This window comes from Terrapene carolina, unplaced genomic scaffold, assembly GCF_002925995.2.
Source record: "Terrapene carolina triunguis isolate 2854851 unplaced genomic scaffold, T_m_triunguis-2.0 Scaffold58, whole genome shotgun sequence".
NCBI lineage: Eukaryota > Metazoa > Chordata > Testudines > Emydidae > Terrapene > Terrapene triunguis.
In genome coordinates this window covers 76,705,460-76,719,983 of record NW_020664409.1, presented here as the reverse complement: position 1 = coordinate 76,719,983, position 14,524 = coordinate 76,705,460, and the positions used below count along the sequence as shown (strand labels likewise).

General features: G+C 39.2%; 1 protein-coding gene across 1 annotated transcript in view; it reads right to left on the bottom strand.

Moving 5' to 3' along the window:
* VPS13B (vacuolar protein sorting 13 homolog B) overlaps positions 1–14,524 on the bottom strand; it is a 953,533-nt gene that overhangs the window by 761,755 nt on the left and 177,254 nt on the right. The window contains exons 12-14 of the mRNA XM_026663381.1: positions 9,925–10,116; positions 7,705–7,874; positions 2,194–2,388 (exon numbers count right to left, since the gene is read on the bottom strand). Coding sequence (XP_026519166.1) covers positions 2,194–2,388; positions 7,705–7,874; positions 9,925–10,116 — 557 coding nt within the window. The remainder of the gene's footprint in view (positions 1–2,193; positions 2,389–7,704; positions 7,875–9,924; positions 10,117–14,524) is intronic.

Here is a 14,524-nt window from a genome sequence, read left to right as displayed (position 1 = left end):
GGGTATAGGAAATAAAAAAGAGTGTGAAATGGAGAGAATCAACAATCATATCAATGGAGGAAGGGGAAGAGAAAGGCAGAAAGAGAGGAGAGGGCTGACAGCAGATGAGAAGTCATCAAACACTGATAAACTTGAAGTCACAGAAAGACTGAGTGACAGGGTTTTTTGGGGTGGGGGAGGCTAATGGACAGTGTTGAAAGATACCATGTGATGGTCGGAGAGAAAGAAATCAGCAAGAGAGAGATAAGTGACAGATTGGTGAAGATCAGGAGAAGTAATAATAATAATAATTAATGGAGATATCCCATCTCCTAGAACTGGAAGGGATCTTGAAAGGTCATTGAGTCCAGCCCCCTGCCTTCACTAGCAGGACCAAGTACTGATTTTGCCCCAGATCCCCAAGTGGGCCCCTCAAGGATTGAACTTACAACCCTGGGTTTAGCAGGCCAATGCTCAAACCACTGAGCTATCCCTCCCCCCAGATCAATGGCCCTTTCAGTGAGTGGGAGAGTTGAACCAGGCCTGGAAGTCGAATGAAGACCACAGGGTGAGGAAACACACAATTAAGGGATCAGATGGGTCATCAACATGGAAGCTGAAGTCACTGAGGATGAGTGAGAGAGAGAGCCAGAGCCAGGAGTCGAAATCAGAGAAGAAGGCTGGGACTGGGGACCTGGGTGAATGGTAGATGACAGCAACAAGGAGGGAGAGAGAAGAGAGTTGAAAGAGAAGAAAATGGGAAGTGGGGAAGAGAGGGGTTATCATAGTACACTGTATACGTAATACAAATTAAACAAAATGCAGATATCCATTTTTTCATAGTTAGAGTAATATTTACAAAAACAGTGGGATTTAGTTACAAAAGTAGCTTTTCTTCAAACCTTTTTGTTATTTTGAATAAAATGTGACGATTTAAATTACATTCTATACAGTATAATTGTTCTTTAATTTTTTTCTGTACTAATGTGAAAATTAATTATTGTGGAACTGAATCTTTTCAACACATGTTGCCACACTTCCTATAAGAGTACAATTCATATATTTACACCAAAACTGGCAGATAAAACAATGGTCTTAATCCTGCTCCCATCAACTACCCTGGGAGCAGAACTGGACCCTTCAGTACTGAAAACACCAACGGTTTTCTTTAACGTTTATATATTAACTTTGGGAAAAGAAAAAAAACCTAAGGAAAACTTGAAAAATATTTAGGAGGGTTGAATGTGATATTGCTGTCACAATTATTTTAAATGTGATATGAGGTGAATATCTCATTCTAGAAAACTGAAAATTTGCCATGTAATTAGCCAACACAGTATTACTGTTTTACAAGGACATTCTAAGAATTTCATTACTTAGAAAGCTGTATGAGTAGACAGTGCAGTGGAAACTCATGCTTCTGTATGTCTTTCAAAAGAGTCAGTAAAAGTTAGTAGTAATATTAGTAGTCATGATAGTAAATTGTTATATTATGGTAGTACCCAAAGACCCTTCAAATGATTCTAACCACTGCACTTGGCCTGGTAGGGAAACTAACTCTTCTGATGATCCAAAGGGGGCAGAGTTTCAACAGATTCTTCTAAAATCTTAGCAGATGCCAACTGCACATTCTCAATCTCATTTTTTTATGGATTTTTGCAATCTCTTAACCTAGCAAAAGGGCCTCCTCCTCACTAAAGGATATTAAAATGCAATATTTAGAGGTTCTCCTCCCACACTCAGCAGTCTTGGAGTTAAAGTTATGCACAAAAGATGTTAAAATGTGTTTCTCACTGTAATCAAGAGCAAATATTACCGTATTACCAATATTACCAATTTTGTACTAAACATGTTCGTCATAGCATCTTACAGAATGTATAAAGATGATTTGTTACAAATACTACTGGTGGTAGTATTATTCCAACTTTGCAAAGGTTTTCGCCAAATAATTTGAATAAATAACAATAATAAAAAATTAGCTCCCTGGGGCTTCAGCCTGTACTCTTTACAAAGGTGGAATTCTCATTCAAGTAATAGGAAATTTTGCCTAAGTTAAGAGTGCAAAACCAAGCCCTTGATATTTGCTATACACCTCTTTGGCAAAACTGAACATGCTCTGGGAGATCACAACTCTTAGCATCTAGGACTGTCTGTATTTGTATTAATTCTTTTCAGTGTTCTTTAATAATAAATACACTTCATATTTTCTTTTACCTTAAGGTAGCAGTGTGCATAACAGTAATGAAGCAGGTTATCAGAAGGTTGGCTAAGGCTGCTGACTGTTTGCACAAGTTGTTCAGCATACATTGGCACTGAATGTTCCAGGTTAATTTTGTCCATCAATATTCTAATAGCAGGCAAAGGCCGTAAAGGCTGGAAGCTTGTAGCATTTAACAAACCACTTGAACTCTAGAAAGAAAAAGAAAAGAAAAAGTATTCTAAAGACAAACTTTTATGCAATACCCTATGGAGGACCTCATACTGCTATCAATAAAATTTTTAAAGAGTCTGAAACACTTCTAAAATAATTTTCCTGTAACAAGTTTTCACGTACAGAGTATGTGAAGGTGCAGTATGCTAGTCTATAAAAAAGTTATTTACTCTTTGCTTCACCACTTGAAAGTAAAATGTCCCCAAACTCATTATGATATAACTTTTACACCACTATGTACTATCCCAGTGTTTATAAATGTGCCAGATATCTTAACTATTATAACAAAATAATGCATTTAATTTTCAAAAATATGTTACATAAAGCTTTTGTATGAAATAAGTAGAAGTTGGAGATAAAAGCTAGTACAAACTCCATGCATTTCAACTAAAAACTGATTAGGGGCTTTCAAGGTCCCCGGTGAAGCCACAAAATTGCTATATTACACAACAAAGATGGTCTGAGAAAGACAGGAAATGTTCCTTCAAGGACTTCAGTTATGTGTTTTTATTGGTTCATTCTGATGGAAAAGTTTGCTACCTGACCTGGATGTTGCTTTTCTGGTGGTCAACTGGTATCTTGTTTAACTTGGCTTTAACAGTAGGAAGCTGTCAAAGGATCTAACTACAGGAGTAGAAGCAAGCTTCATCATCATGGCTGCCATCACCCCTACTGAGAACTAAGAAACTACAAGCAAACCATTAGGCCTCCATTATCCTAAACATGAAAAATATTCTGACTATATAAGGGGAGTAGATCAGAGGACACCAACATCTAAGTTGGGTACAATTAAATCTTAATCAAAACCTGAGATGGAAACCTAAGGTTGCCACTACTATCCACTCCACAGGGTGTCATTTTTCCTTCCATACCTGATTCCTATTTTTCTCTTTTGCTTTCTGAGTAATGAGAGTCTGGCTTAGCCAGGGAGAACAAGTCTATCTCTGCAGCACAACAATGGACCTGTACTAAACAGACAAGCTATAAATAATCCTCTCAGTGCAATTCTAGTAGAAGTTTGCCAGTTTTGAAATGGCTAATAAGTCCATGTGCCATGCTTGTAACTTCCTGGCAGATAGGTTGCTTGCTCTGGCAATTCAATTCCTCATCTCTATGATCACATACAATTCTATAAAAAGAGTAAATTTAAAAAGTGTTATATTTTCAGTTTAAACCCTGAAAAGTTAGGAAATGCCAAAGATTAAGGTTGTACATGCAACTTTGACTCTGCCTCAGTTCATCAGAACTACCACCTGCTTAAGTACACAGGAGAAATATGCAACCCTGCAAGGTTAGCAGGCACCCTACCATAATGCATGATCACTTTTCAAGGTTGTCCAAGGCTCTTACTACAGACCTCATGCATCATACCAAGTCTATTTGAGCCTTTGCCTCAGCCCCTATGCTGTTTCACTAGCCAGATCACTGCAAAGCTAAATGTAGCTGCGGATATATGCGCAACAAGTTCTTCATGTCAGAGGGGCAGTTGGTTCAAACCTGAGCAGTGCTGTGACCCCGTGTGCTGGTCACAACACCCAGAGTGGAGAACTGGGTCCAGCCCCATGGGACAGGAGCCACAGGAGCCACTGCTGAGGGGTGAATGCAGAGAAGGCTCCTCCTCCAGGCCCCACCTGTTGCCCTCAACCGCCTTCTCCACCAACGCTGCTCCTCCTCATTTGCCAAAGCATTTTTTTTTTTAAATAAAAAATCATGAAACTCAGGACTTTTACTATATTTACAGTGACTACGCCATGATTTTTGGTAAAAAAAATTCCATTACAAATCTGCAGCAGATGGTTTACTACTTGCCATCACAAACTTTACCACTTTCCACTCCAAAGGCAAAGCACACTTCCTTAACCTTGCCTTCTCTATTATAAACACACAGAAACAGTTCCACTTGTACAAAAAAGAAAATGAAATTAAAATTAAAATAAACCACCACCAAAACAGGACACTCCACTGCATGTTTCTCCCTATGGGGAGAAGATGAGAGAACAAACAATGTGTGACATATGTATGCATGTGGTTTAAATGCACTACTGGAAGGCGCTCAGATATCATAGTGATGAGTGTGGTATGAAACCTATACAGACCAAAACCTAAATAGCATACTTTTAACGGGTATTTTTGTGTGCATCGTCATAGGAAAGAAACTGAAAAAACAGCATTCTACCATATGGAATTATATTGAAACCCACATGGGTCATCAGCAGGGTTTGAAACTTTAGATCCACCACACAGACCTCTGCAACTTGACATAACTATATAACCAATAGCAGTAATATGTTGCCATTCTCTATGCGGACCAGCACTAGCGGGAGATGAAACAAGTTTTCAGCGGATTTCACAGATATTTGTTGACAGCACAGGAATGGTGAGACTCAGTAATCTTGGGTTCCGTTTCTGACTCTGAAGGAGAGGTTGCTCTATTGGGTACAGACTCTTCTGCCCAAAACTCTCTCAACCTGTCCTTGTCTTGACTCTTTGGCACCCCAGTTCCTTGTACTGGTCCCATTCTCCCTCACGTAACCTGTCCCAATTTCAACTCCTCAAGGTTTCTTCTCCCAGCACCCAGTCTCCCCTTTACTGCCAGGTTAGTCACCTTACCCAACCCTACCGAGTTCCCACCCCCCAGCTCCTTGCACAGCAAGTCCCAGTTCCCCCACTCCAGCTCCTCATCTGATCTTTCTCTCTCCACCACTCTGGCATACAGTCACCTCCCTGCTCATGTTTCCCATCCCCACTGGTCCCCTACATGGAGAATAACAGTCTATTACTGCTGTTTATTCCTTCAGCTCAAATGGAAGAGGTCTGCGTAGTGAACCTCAAGTTCCAGGGTTTAATTCCTGCTGACAATGCTTGCGGGGAGTAATAACAGTTGCACATGCTAGAATTTCTTTGATTCCTTTCAGTTTTCTTCCTGAAAAACACCTAGGAAATTCCATACATGCATAACACACATAATGTTAAACGAACATTGTAAGGTTGCAAAATCAAGCACTCGAAAGCTAGAAATTGACAGAATTAACGCTGCATGCCTCCTTCTGTTTATGTCTTATGAAACGATCTTTAATTATATTACCGCAAAATTTCTTGTCTCATTCAGTACACAGGGTACCACACAGACAGGATGTGTAATCAACAAGGCTGTGGTTGAGAATATGCCTGCCTCGTTGGCTGACAATGTTTTTAAAATGTAAAATGAATGAGGAAGGGGCCTGCAGGAAGAGAAAAGATGTTTTTGTGATTAAAGTGCTGAATGAAACCTGTGAGCACAGGGTTCCATCCCTATCCCTGGCACAGACTTTCTGTATGATGTTAGGGAAGTCATTTAAACCAGAATTTTCATACGTAGCCACAAACTGTTCTTCATTTTCTCTGTGTATGATCTGACACACCTACAGTCTGATTTTCACTTCTGCACACTCATAACTCCCAACTGCTCGGCAGCTCTGAAAAAAATCAGGCCCTAATTATCTCAGGTTGGGCACCCACTTATTGAGACACCCAAAAATTTGTGAGCCGACTAATTAATTTTGGCCTAAATCTCTCTGCACTTCAGTTCTCTATCTGTAAAATAAGGAAGTGTTATTACCCCCTGTTACAAAGTGCTGGCAGCTAGCAGGTGAGTCAGCACTCCCATCATTCTGGTACAAATTAGTTTCCCCAGAGAGGTCTGATTGGGGAATTAAATGTAATTTTCTAATTAGGACAGAAGACTAGGTGAGCTAAAAGATTAATTAACCCATCAGCTGAGGACTGATAAAAAAGGCATAGGAAGGAAGTGCATGAGAGAGAAGCTGGGCTAGCTAAACCCAGAGTCAGAGACATCTCAGGGAAGGGCAACCTTTTCTTTTCTTTGAGCTTTGAGAGAGGGATGAGAATACAAGGGACTGTGTAAATAGTATTGTTGCACAAAAATATAAAGGTGTTGGTGGAGAGAATATAAACAGCACAGTGTGGATACTCAACCAATGGACTCTGTGCAGGTTTCTGTGGTGCAAGGCAGCAGGAGTGGATCATACCCTGCTACACCCCCATTTCACAGGGGTGTTATGAAGATAAATGAATTAATGTTTATGAGGCAACCAAAAACTATGGTGATGAGTGCAACAGAAATCTTGTGAAGAAAAATTCACACTAAATGTAAATATTGGATGGTGTGTAGTAAGTCAGTCATGAGACCACATACTCAAGGACTGGGATAAAAAGAAATACCGCACAGCAACACGGTTCACTTAATACCTTCTCATCCTGTGCAATGAACGAGGCAGGAATTCCATGGAAAAAGTAGTATGTGATCATGTAATTAAACACTGTATCATAATGCATATGGCACAAGGAGACAAGTTTGCATAGGTAAACTTAATTCTGGCATTTCCTAGCATATGAATTTGACAGAAGTGGAGCTGCTCTGTAATAATTTATGAATACGGTATGTTGACCCTGTTATTGGGGTATAATAGGCTGTAAGGAAAAGCAAGCAGGAAGCAAACTATGGCTCAAACTAAGCCAACCCACAGTAAACACTTCAGGGTTGTAAAAGACAATACCCAAACTATTAGGTTTGGGGATTCTACCACCTGGATTCAGTCAACTTGCAGACCCAGTTTTAATGACCAAGGCCAATGGCCAGAAACTGAAGAGAACAAAGTACTATAGCAGTTTTAAAAAGGACTGTCGATAGAGAGAGGTGTTGACTGTTCAGCAGTTGTTCTGGGAGAGCAGACTGAAACAGGTACCCATTTGCATGTCTAAAGAAACTAGGCCACTTGAGACTTCCATCAAGGAACGGTAAGACAGACATGCATGTAGACTGGTGGTTGTTTTCAAATACTTTGTTCCTACTGTTATGATAAATCATACTTGGGTTTTGAGAAGGCTGTTGGATTACTGTACACACCACAGGTCACAAACTCCTGAAGGGAAGAACCACAGATTCTAAATCTATCTGGACCTGCTGGGTCAGATTGGTTGACACACAAAGTACTGTAGCCAGGACCTGGTCTAAGAAAGGGAGAATCTAAAGGCATGGGCATAGGACTTGAAGGAGTGCACTCAGAGAGCCAAAAAAGAGGACACAGATGTAGTTAATCCTGTAACCATGACAATGAATGCTTGAATATGCAACCTTAATGTACTTTAAGCTTAGGTATTTTTAATTTATATATATATATATATATATATATATATATATTACACACACACACACATATATATATAATATACACCTATATACACACAAATTAAGCAAATATATATAAAATTTACTGTAGATAAAAATATCTTACCTTCTGTCCCATGATTATAGGCAGCAAATGGCCCAGTAAATTGAATTCAGCCATAGAGATTGTAATGGTGCACTTAAGAATGGTAAAGCTTGTGAGTCGAGTGGGAATGTATTCCTCCAAAGATGCTATTTCTTCTGAGTTTGGCATAGTTCTATTTCCTTCCACAATATCTAAAATCAATCACGATTACACAAATAAATTTGTCATATGATTAAAATAAAAGTAAATGAATTACCTTAAAATGCATAGATCCTAAGGCCAGAAAGGCCCATTTTGATCATCTAGCCTGACTCCCTGTATAACACAGGTCACAGAATTTCCCAAAAATAATTCATAGAGCATATCTTTCAGAAAACCATCCAATCTTGGTTTAAAAATTGCCAGAGAATCCATCACAACCCTTAGTAAATTATTCCAATGGTTAATTACTCTCACCATTAAAAATGTATGCCTTTCATTATTTGTCATCTGAATTTGTGTAGCTTCAACTTCCAGCCACTGGTTCGAGTTATACCTTTCTCTGCTTGAAGAGCCCATTATTAAACATTAGTTCCCCACATAGATACTCAAAGACTGTAATTAAGTCACCATTCACCTTCTCTTTGTGAATCTAAATAGATTATATTCTTATCTTATGATCTTATTGAGCTCTCGCAGTTTATCACTATAAGGCAAGTTTTCTAATCGTTTAAAGATTCTCATGGCTCTTCTCTGTCCCAACTCCAATTTATCAATATCCTTCTTGAATTGTGGGCACCAGAACAGAACGAAGTATTCCAGCCGTGGTCGCACCAGTGCCAAATACGGAGGTAAAATAACTTATCTACTCCTACTCAAGATTCCTCCTTGGGTCACAGCATTGCACTGGGAGATCATGTTCAGCTGATTATCCATCACAACCCCCAAATCTTTTTCAGAGTCTTTGCTTCCAAGGATAGAGTCCCCTATCTTGTAAATATGGCCTACATTGTTTGTTCCGAGATGTATACATTTACATTTAGCCATATTAAAACACATATTGTTTGCTTGCACCCATATTATCAAGCCACTCAGATCACTCTAAATCAGTGATCTGTCCTCTTCATTATTTACTATTCCTCAATTTTTGTGTCATCTGCATATTTTATTAGTGATGATTTTACATTTTCTTTCAGGTAATTCATAAAAATGTTCAACAGCATACTGCCAAAAACGGATTCCTGCAGGGCCCTTTGGAAACAGACCCACTTGATGACTATTCCCGCTCACAGTTACACTTTGAGATCTATCTGTTTTTAATCTATTTAAGGTGTGCTGTGTTAATTTTATATCCTTCTAATTTTTTTAATCAAAATGTTGTGCAATACCAAGTCAAATACCTTACCAAAGTTTAAGTATATTAAATCAACTCTATTATCTTGCTTTAGTTGATAAAGTTATCAAGTTAGTTTGACAGTATCTATTTTCCGTATACCCATGCTAATTTGATTTGAATTACATTACCCTCCTTTAGTTCTTTATTAATCGAGTCCCATTATCAGCCGCTCCATTACCTTGCCTGGGATCGATGTCCAGCTGACAGGCCTAAAATTACCTGTAAATATTTTCTCCAGCGTCTAGTACAGTATTTTTTGTGGATTAGTAAAAGATGCAATTTTTTATCTTTATCTCTCTATATTTGGGAATATTATCCCTTTTACATTAGGCTCTACTTAATGCTAAATATAATAATAATGAATTATCTTCCTCACTTGGAAATCCACACTTGTAGAGTGAAAAATACACACAGGCTCTCTGTTTTATCTAAAATGTTAATCTTCATAGCTGGCCATAATTAGTGTCCATTCCCTTTTTCTATTTAATCCCATTATTTCCATAAACATTAACCTACATTAAGGATTTCCTTTTATTTTCTGGGACTTTAGAGGAGAAAGTACACTTAGGAGTGTGGATGTTGTGATGATACAAAGCCTCCAGCCACCACGGGACTTGTAGGTAATCAGCATAGCCATAAAAGTGGTATGTGCTGGCCAGAGAATGGCATAGCTAGGGCTGCCAGGGCATACGCTGATTCATTTTACCCTCCCCCTAGCCTTCGCTGGTGTGACTCCCATGAAGAGACAGGCAGAGATTAAATTTCCTCTCTGCATCCCCTCTTCCACTATTTGCAGTTTGCACCTTTCAGCAGTGCTGAATCTAGTCTGTACAAAAAACATATTCATAATTAAATAAGCAGCATACCTGGTTTGGGCTTGTTATATGGCTCATATTCATGTTCCACAGCACAAACTATCATTTTCATAATCCTGTGTACTGCACTGCTATCCAGTCGAAGATTAAGTGGACCTACAATGAGGCTTTTTGTAGACATCTCCTGCACATTTACTAAATCTTCACTCTTTGATGAAGAAAGGTCTTGCTGATTTCCAGAAACTAAATAAAAGTGTATTTTTTTCAGTCAGTAAAATGAATGACGACAATTGGGAATATCAACATATTAATTTTGTCAATTATTTTTTGATACAGCTCTTATGACCCCAGATTTATTATCAAAAAATAAAATTCCACAGAAAACATAATTAAGTAAATGCAACACTTCTGTTAACACAGAGTTAATCTATATTTAAGAATTTTTATTCCTTTTCATGTTGAGAAAACTAAGGGTGAGATTCTGTGCTGTGCAATATATAAGAGCAGACTCGGGGAGGGAGCACTAAGGTGGCTTTATACCATGCTTTTGGAAGCCAAAAACATCCCCAGATAATTTAGGCAGTCCCGGGAAACTGTCTAAATTACAGAAGCCTGATACCAGCTGCCTATGGATAGCTGTGCTGCTCAAAATCTTTGCAGTGTGGCATTGTAGCCCCAATCCCAATAAACTCTAATGTGGCCTCAGTTCCTGCACCAGGGACTGCAAACTTCCTCACCAATGTACTTCAGTCCACTTTTTGAAGGACCACCCCAGGGATGAAAGGGTTGTTCAATCTCCATCTCCAACTGATCTTTGGCCTCTGTGCTGAGACCACCAATCAGTATACCAATTAGAGCTAAATGTGATGGTAGTTCTTGTGTTACAGGCACTTGGAAGAAATGGATTGAAACCACCAACTCATTGCACAGGCCACTGGACAACCATTAGATGGTAGTGACTACATTATTATAAAACTATTTTATAGTAAAATACTTCAGCCAAATTCTTCTAACTTTAGTGATTTAGGTTTTATAACTTTTTTTACACTATTCATTTAAAGATTTCTTCACCTTTTCCTGAGCATATTTACTCAGGAAAGGTCCATTCAGACTCATTTCATTTTCAGTGATTTTTTTTACAGTGATTCAGCAGTTTTTATAGTGTCCTTATAGAGTTGAAATATCAAATGGCTTGCTGAAGGTCACACAAAACTAGAACCAGGATCAAACTGTCTCCCAGCCCATTTCTCTAACAACACACAAAAGAATAGAGCAAACATACAAAAACAAGAAAAATCTGAGTCAAGGATGAGCAATGAGAACCTAGTCCATTCCAATAAGTATCATATCTTGATGGTATCTGGATAACTGATAGCACATCAAACTCCAAAATCCATCTGACCAAAGTGGTCCCAAACAGGAAACTTACTTTTACCCAAACAAAAATAGAGACAGCCTGTGACGACTAGGAAGGTGGTTTTATGAGAACCTGCAGCACAGCATTTATTACTGTGTGCTACTGGAGAACTGGTTAGTGGGGAATCTGGTAAGGTAATGATGATTAGAGTTTCATCTTGGTTTTTTGGAGTTTTCCAAACCTTTCCCTTGCAGACACCCGTCTCACCGAAATGTAATCCTTGACTTCCATGGTCAAGCTGTCCTGTAGAAACTATGTCGTCTTTCACTTTAATTGGCTTTGGGAACACTAATACTTGCTTAAGTGATTCCATAGATATAATTTCCTCTGCAGGTATGTCTACACTGAAGTGTAAGGTCGGGCTCAGACTCCCGTTAAAGCCTAACCCTCCTTCTGTCTACTCACAAATTGTGCTAAACCAGGGCTTGGACCCAGGGGTCCAGGACTTTGTGGAGCTGCAGGCTGTGAGCCCTAGTCAAGCCGTGACCCAGGTTTTGAGCTCTAATGCTTTGCAGTGTAGACACAACCCACCCCTACCCCCCTTGACTCAGGTTCTGAGAGTAGCCAAAAGTATCTCTCAGTTTCATGAGCCAAATTCCTATGCCCTATCCAAAGAATCCCCAATCGACTCCAAAGAAAACGGAAACAACCCCCACCCCTTGATGATCAGCGGCAGCTCACTGAGTCAGCACTGACCCTTCCATTGTCTTCTGATCACCAAGCTGCAAACACATGAGAGTGCCTTCTGCGTTTGCAATGAACAGAACAAGCCTTTTCCAAAATGCACTGCTTCATGATCACGGGAGCACAGCCAGATTTTGGTAAATCTCTGGTGCAAGGCTAGCAAAACTGACTTTAGTAAAAGTACCAGGAACAATCACGCATACCAGCAAATAGTGAAGAAGCCAGCAGCTTTGCAAATTTACCAGTAATACTCCTTCTGTGGATCCTGTCCACAAATCAAATTCTTTCTCCAGTATGAAACTGCTCTCAGTTCCAACAAAATTGGAGACAACAATAATTGTGGTTGAACAAGGGAAATTGGAGAACAGTTCTTTTCTAGGGATCCAGAAAATGTCCTTGGAGTTGAAGGAAGAGGAGAACCCCCACACTCCTCTACATATCCTTTCCCCTCTGGAGACAGACATATTTGAGACTGTTGGAGTATGGTTTCTCCTTGCTCCAATAACACAACTGACTCCATATCTGGCGGCTCTGAGGTCAAATCCAATCTATAAACCTGCACCTGAACAATTATGCACTGTGGTGCCATAGTATCAGTCACTGGTGTCACAATATGTCCTTGCTTCACTAGCTCCTTAAGTCTCTTTTTGGAACTGGCCCATCCAGATCTGATGGTAGCAGATCTGAAGAAAGTTTGCTCACTTTTCCATGCAGCTGCATCTCAGTATATGGTTCTTTATATTTAGTGTGCATAGTGGAATCCTTCACTCGCGGATTGGATCTCTTAAGAGAGGTTGACACTGTCGAGGACTGACTACTGACATCTGCCTGCGTAGATAAATCATTATCAAGAGGATTGGCTTTAGACATAGAAGCCAACATCTCAGAGGCTTTCCTCTTTTTCTGGGCCTTATCACCAGACCTTACAGTCCAACAAAGATGACATCTTTTTTACCCACAGAACCATCCAGGGCAGATGGTAGTCTATGGATCATCTTGCCAGTTCCAGATGGCTTTGCAGCCAAGGCTATTTTCAATAGGATTGCTTGTAATCTGTTCTTTCTTTCTTTGCTCTCGAGGTAAATGTAGAGCAAATTGAGCACTTGGCGGATGAGTGCCCTTCCCCTACACATGACAGTCACCCAGCATGTGCACCAGATGCTGGGAACATCGCGGGACAGGATACATATCTTTTGAAACCATGTTTCTTTTTTGGTTCCATCAACAGCTATCTATACTATTACTAACTATAGGACTAAACTCTCTATAGCTACTAACAATTAAGATTTTAACTAACTAATCATGGATACAAGAGGATACCTGAGCTCCACACAAAAGGTTCAGCAGGTCATAGTTAAAAGGAACAGAGATAGCTGGAGGGCCACACCCCTTTTATACTCTTGCCTTGGAACATTTGACAGTCTCTGAGGGGGGAGAGAGGAGCGTGAGCACCCTAATGACTACTGCTAGTTAAAGCTCTAGGGGTCAGACTGCACCAGTTCAGAACATCTTGAGAGTGGTAATATGCACAGGACACCTGAAGAAAAATATCCAGTTTTAGAGGTACTAAACTTAAGTGTCTTTTTAAATTGAGGACTTTGCATAAGAACAAAATATTTTCTTTAATAGTACATCGGTTCACCATTCCCCAGCTGATATCACTATTCCATATATGTGAAAATTGTTTTTACAGACAATTGTGAGTTCCACAGCATAAAGGTAAGCATATGTACAGAAAACAGCTGATTTGGAGCAGGCACATATACATCTGCTTCGTCAGAAGCCCCCAAGTAGGCACCAAAGAATCCCCATGGCAATAGTATTTGTTCGTCCTTAAATGCAGGTGGGGAAAGAAGCAGTTACCCAATGGGGTGGAGCTATGGAATAGCAGCTCTACAGGGTATTCGCTCAGAGAAAATGACCTTGAATTACCTATAGAAAAATTATAATATAAAAAGATGCTACATGTTGAAGAATTAACTAACCTTGGGTCGCTTTATCTATCCTCAGAGGAACATGATAACTTTTAAATGAGCCAGACACGTTGTCAAAATTAGAAAGCTCAAGAATGGCTGATAATTGGTGCAGAAGTCTATATACACACATGGTTTGAACCAATATTTCCCATAAATCCTCAAACTGCATAATTAAAAATACTATAAACCCACCATCTTCTGTGCATTTGCTAATCCCACTATCCCAAAATAATAAATGTGTAGGGTTGTCTACACACTTAGCCATGTAATCTGGGTGTTGTAACTTCCTTCTTCTGAATATTGTTTCCTGGGGAATATGATATGGCCCTAGGACATCAAGTAGAAAATGAGCAGCAAAAAACAGATTAACTCTTAAGAAACAAAGATCTCGTCATATAAATCATCTATATATAAAATAAGAAATCACAGAAAATATATTCTAAAACTAGAATTATTTCTCAATTTTTTTTTACAGCATCAGATTTTTGTTTTTTTTTAAAGTCATTCAAATGTGACACTTCACACAAAATTCAATCTAGTACACTACTAGATTGTACTACTAATAGAAAACTTC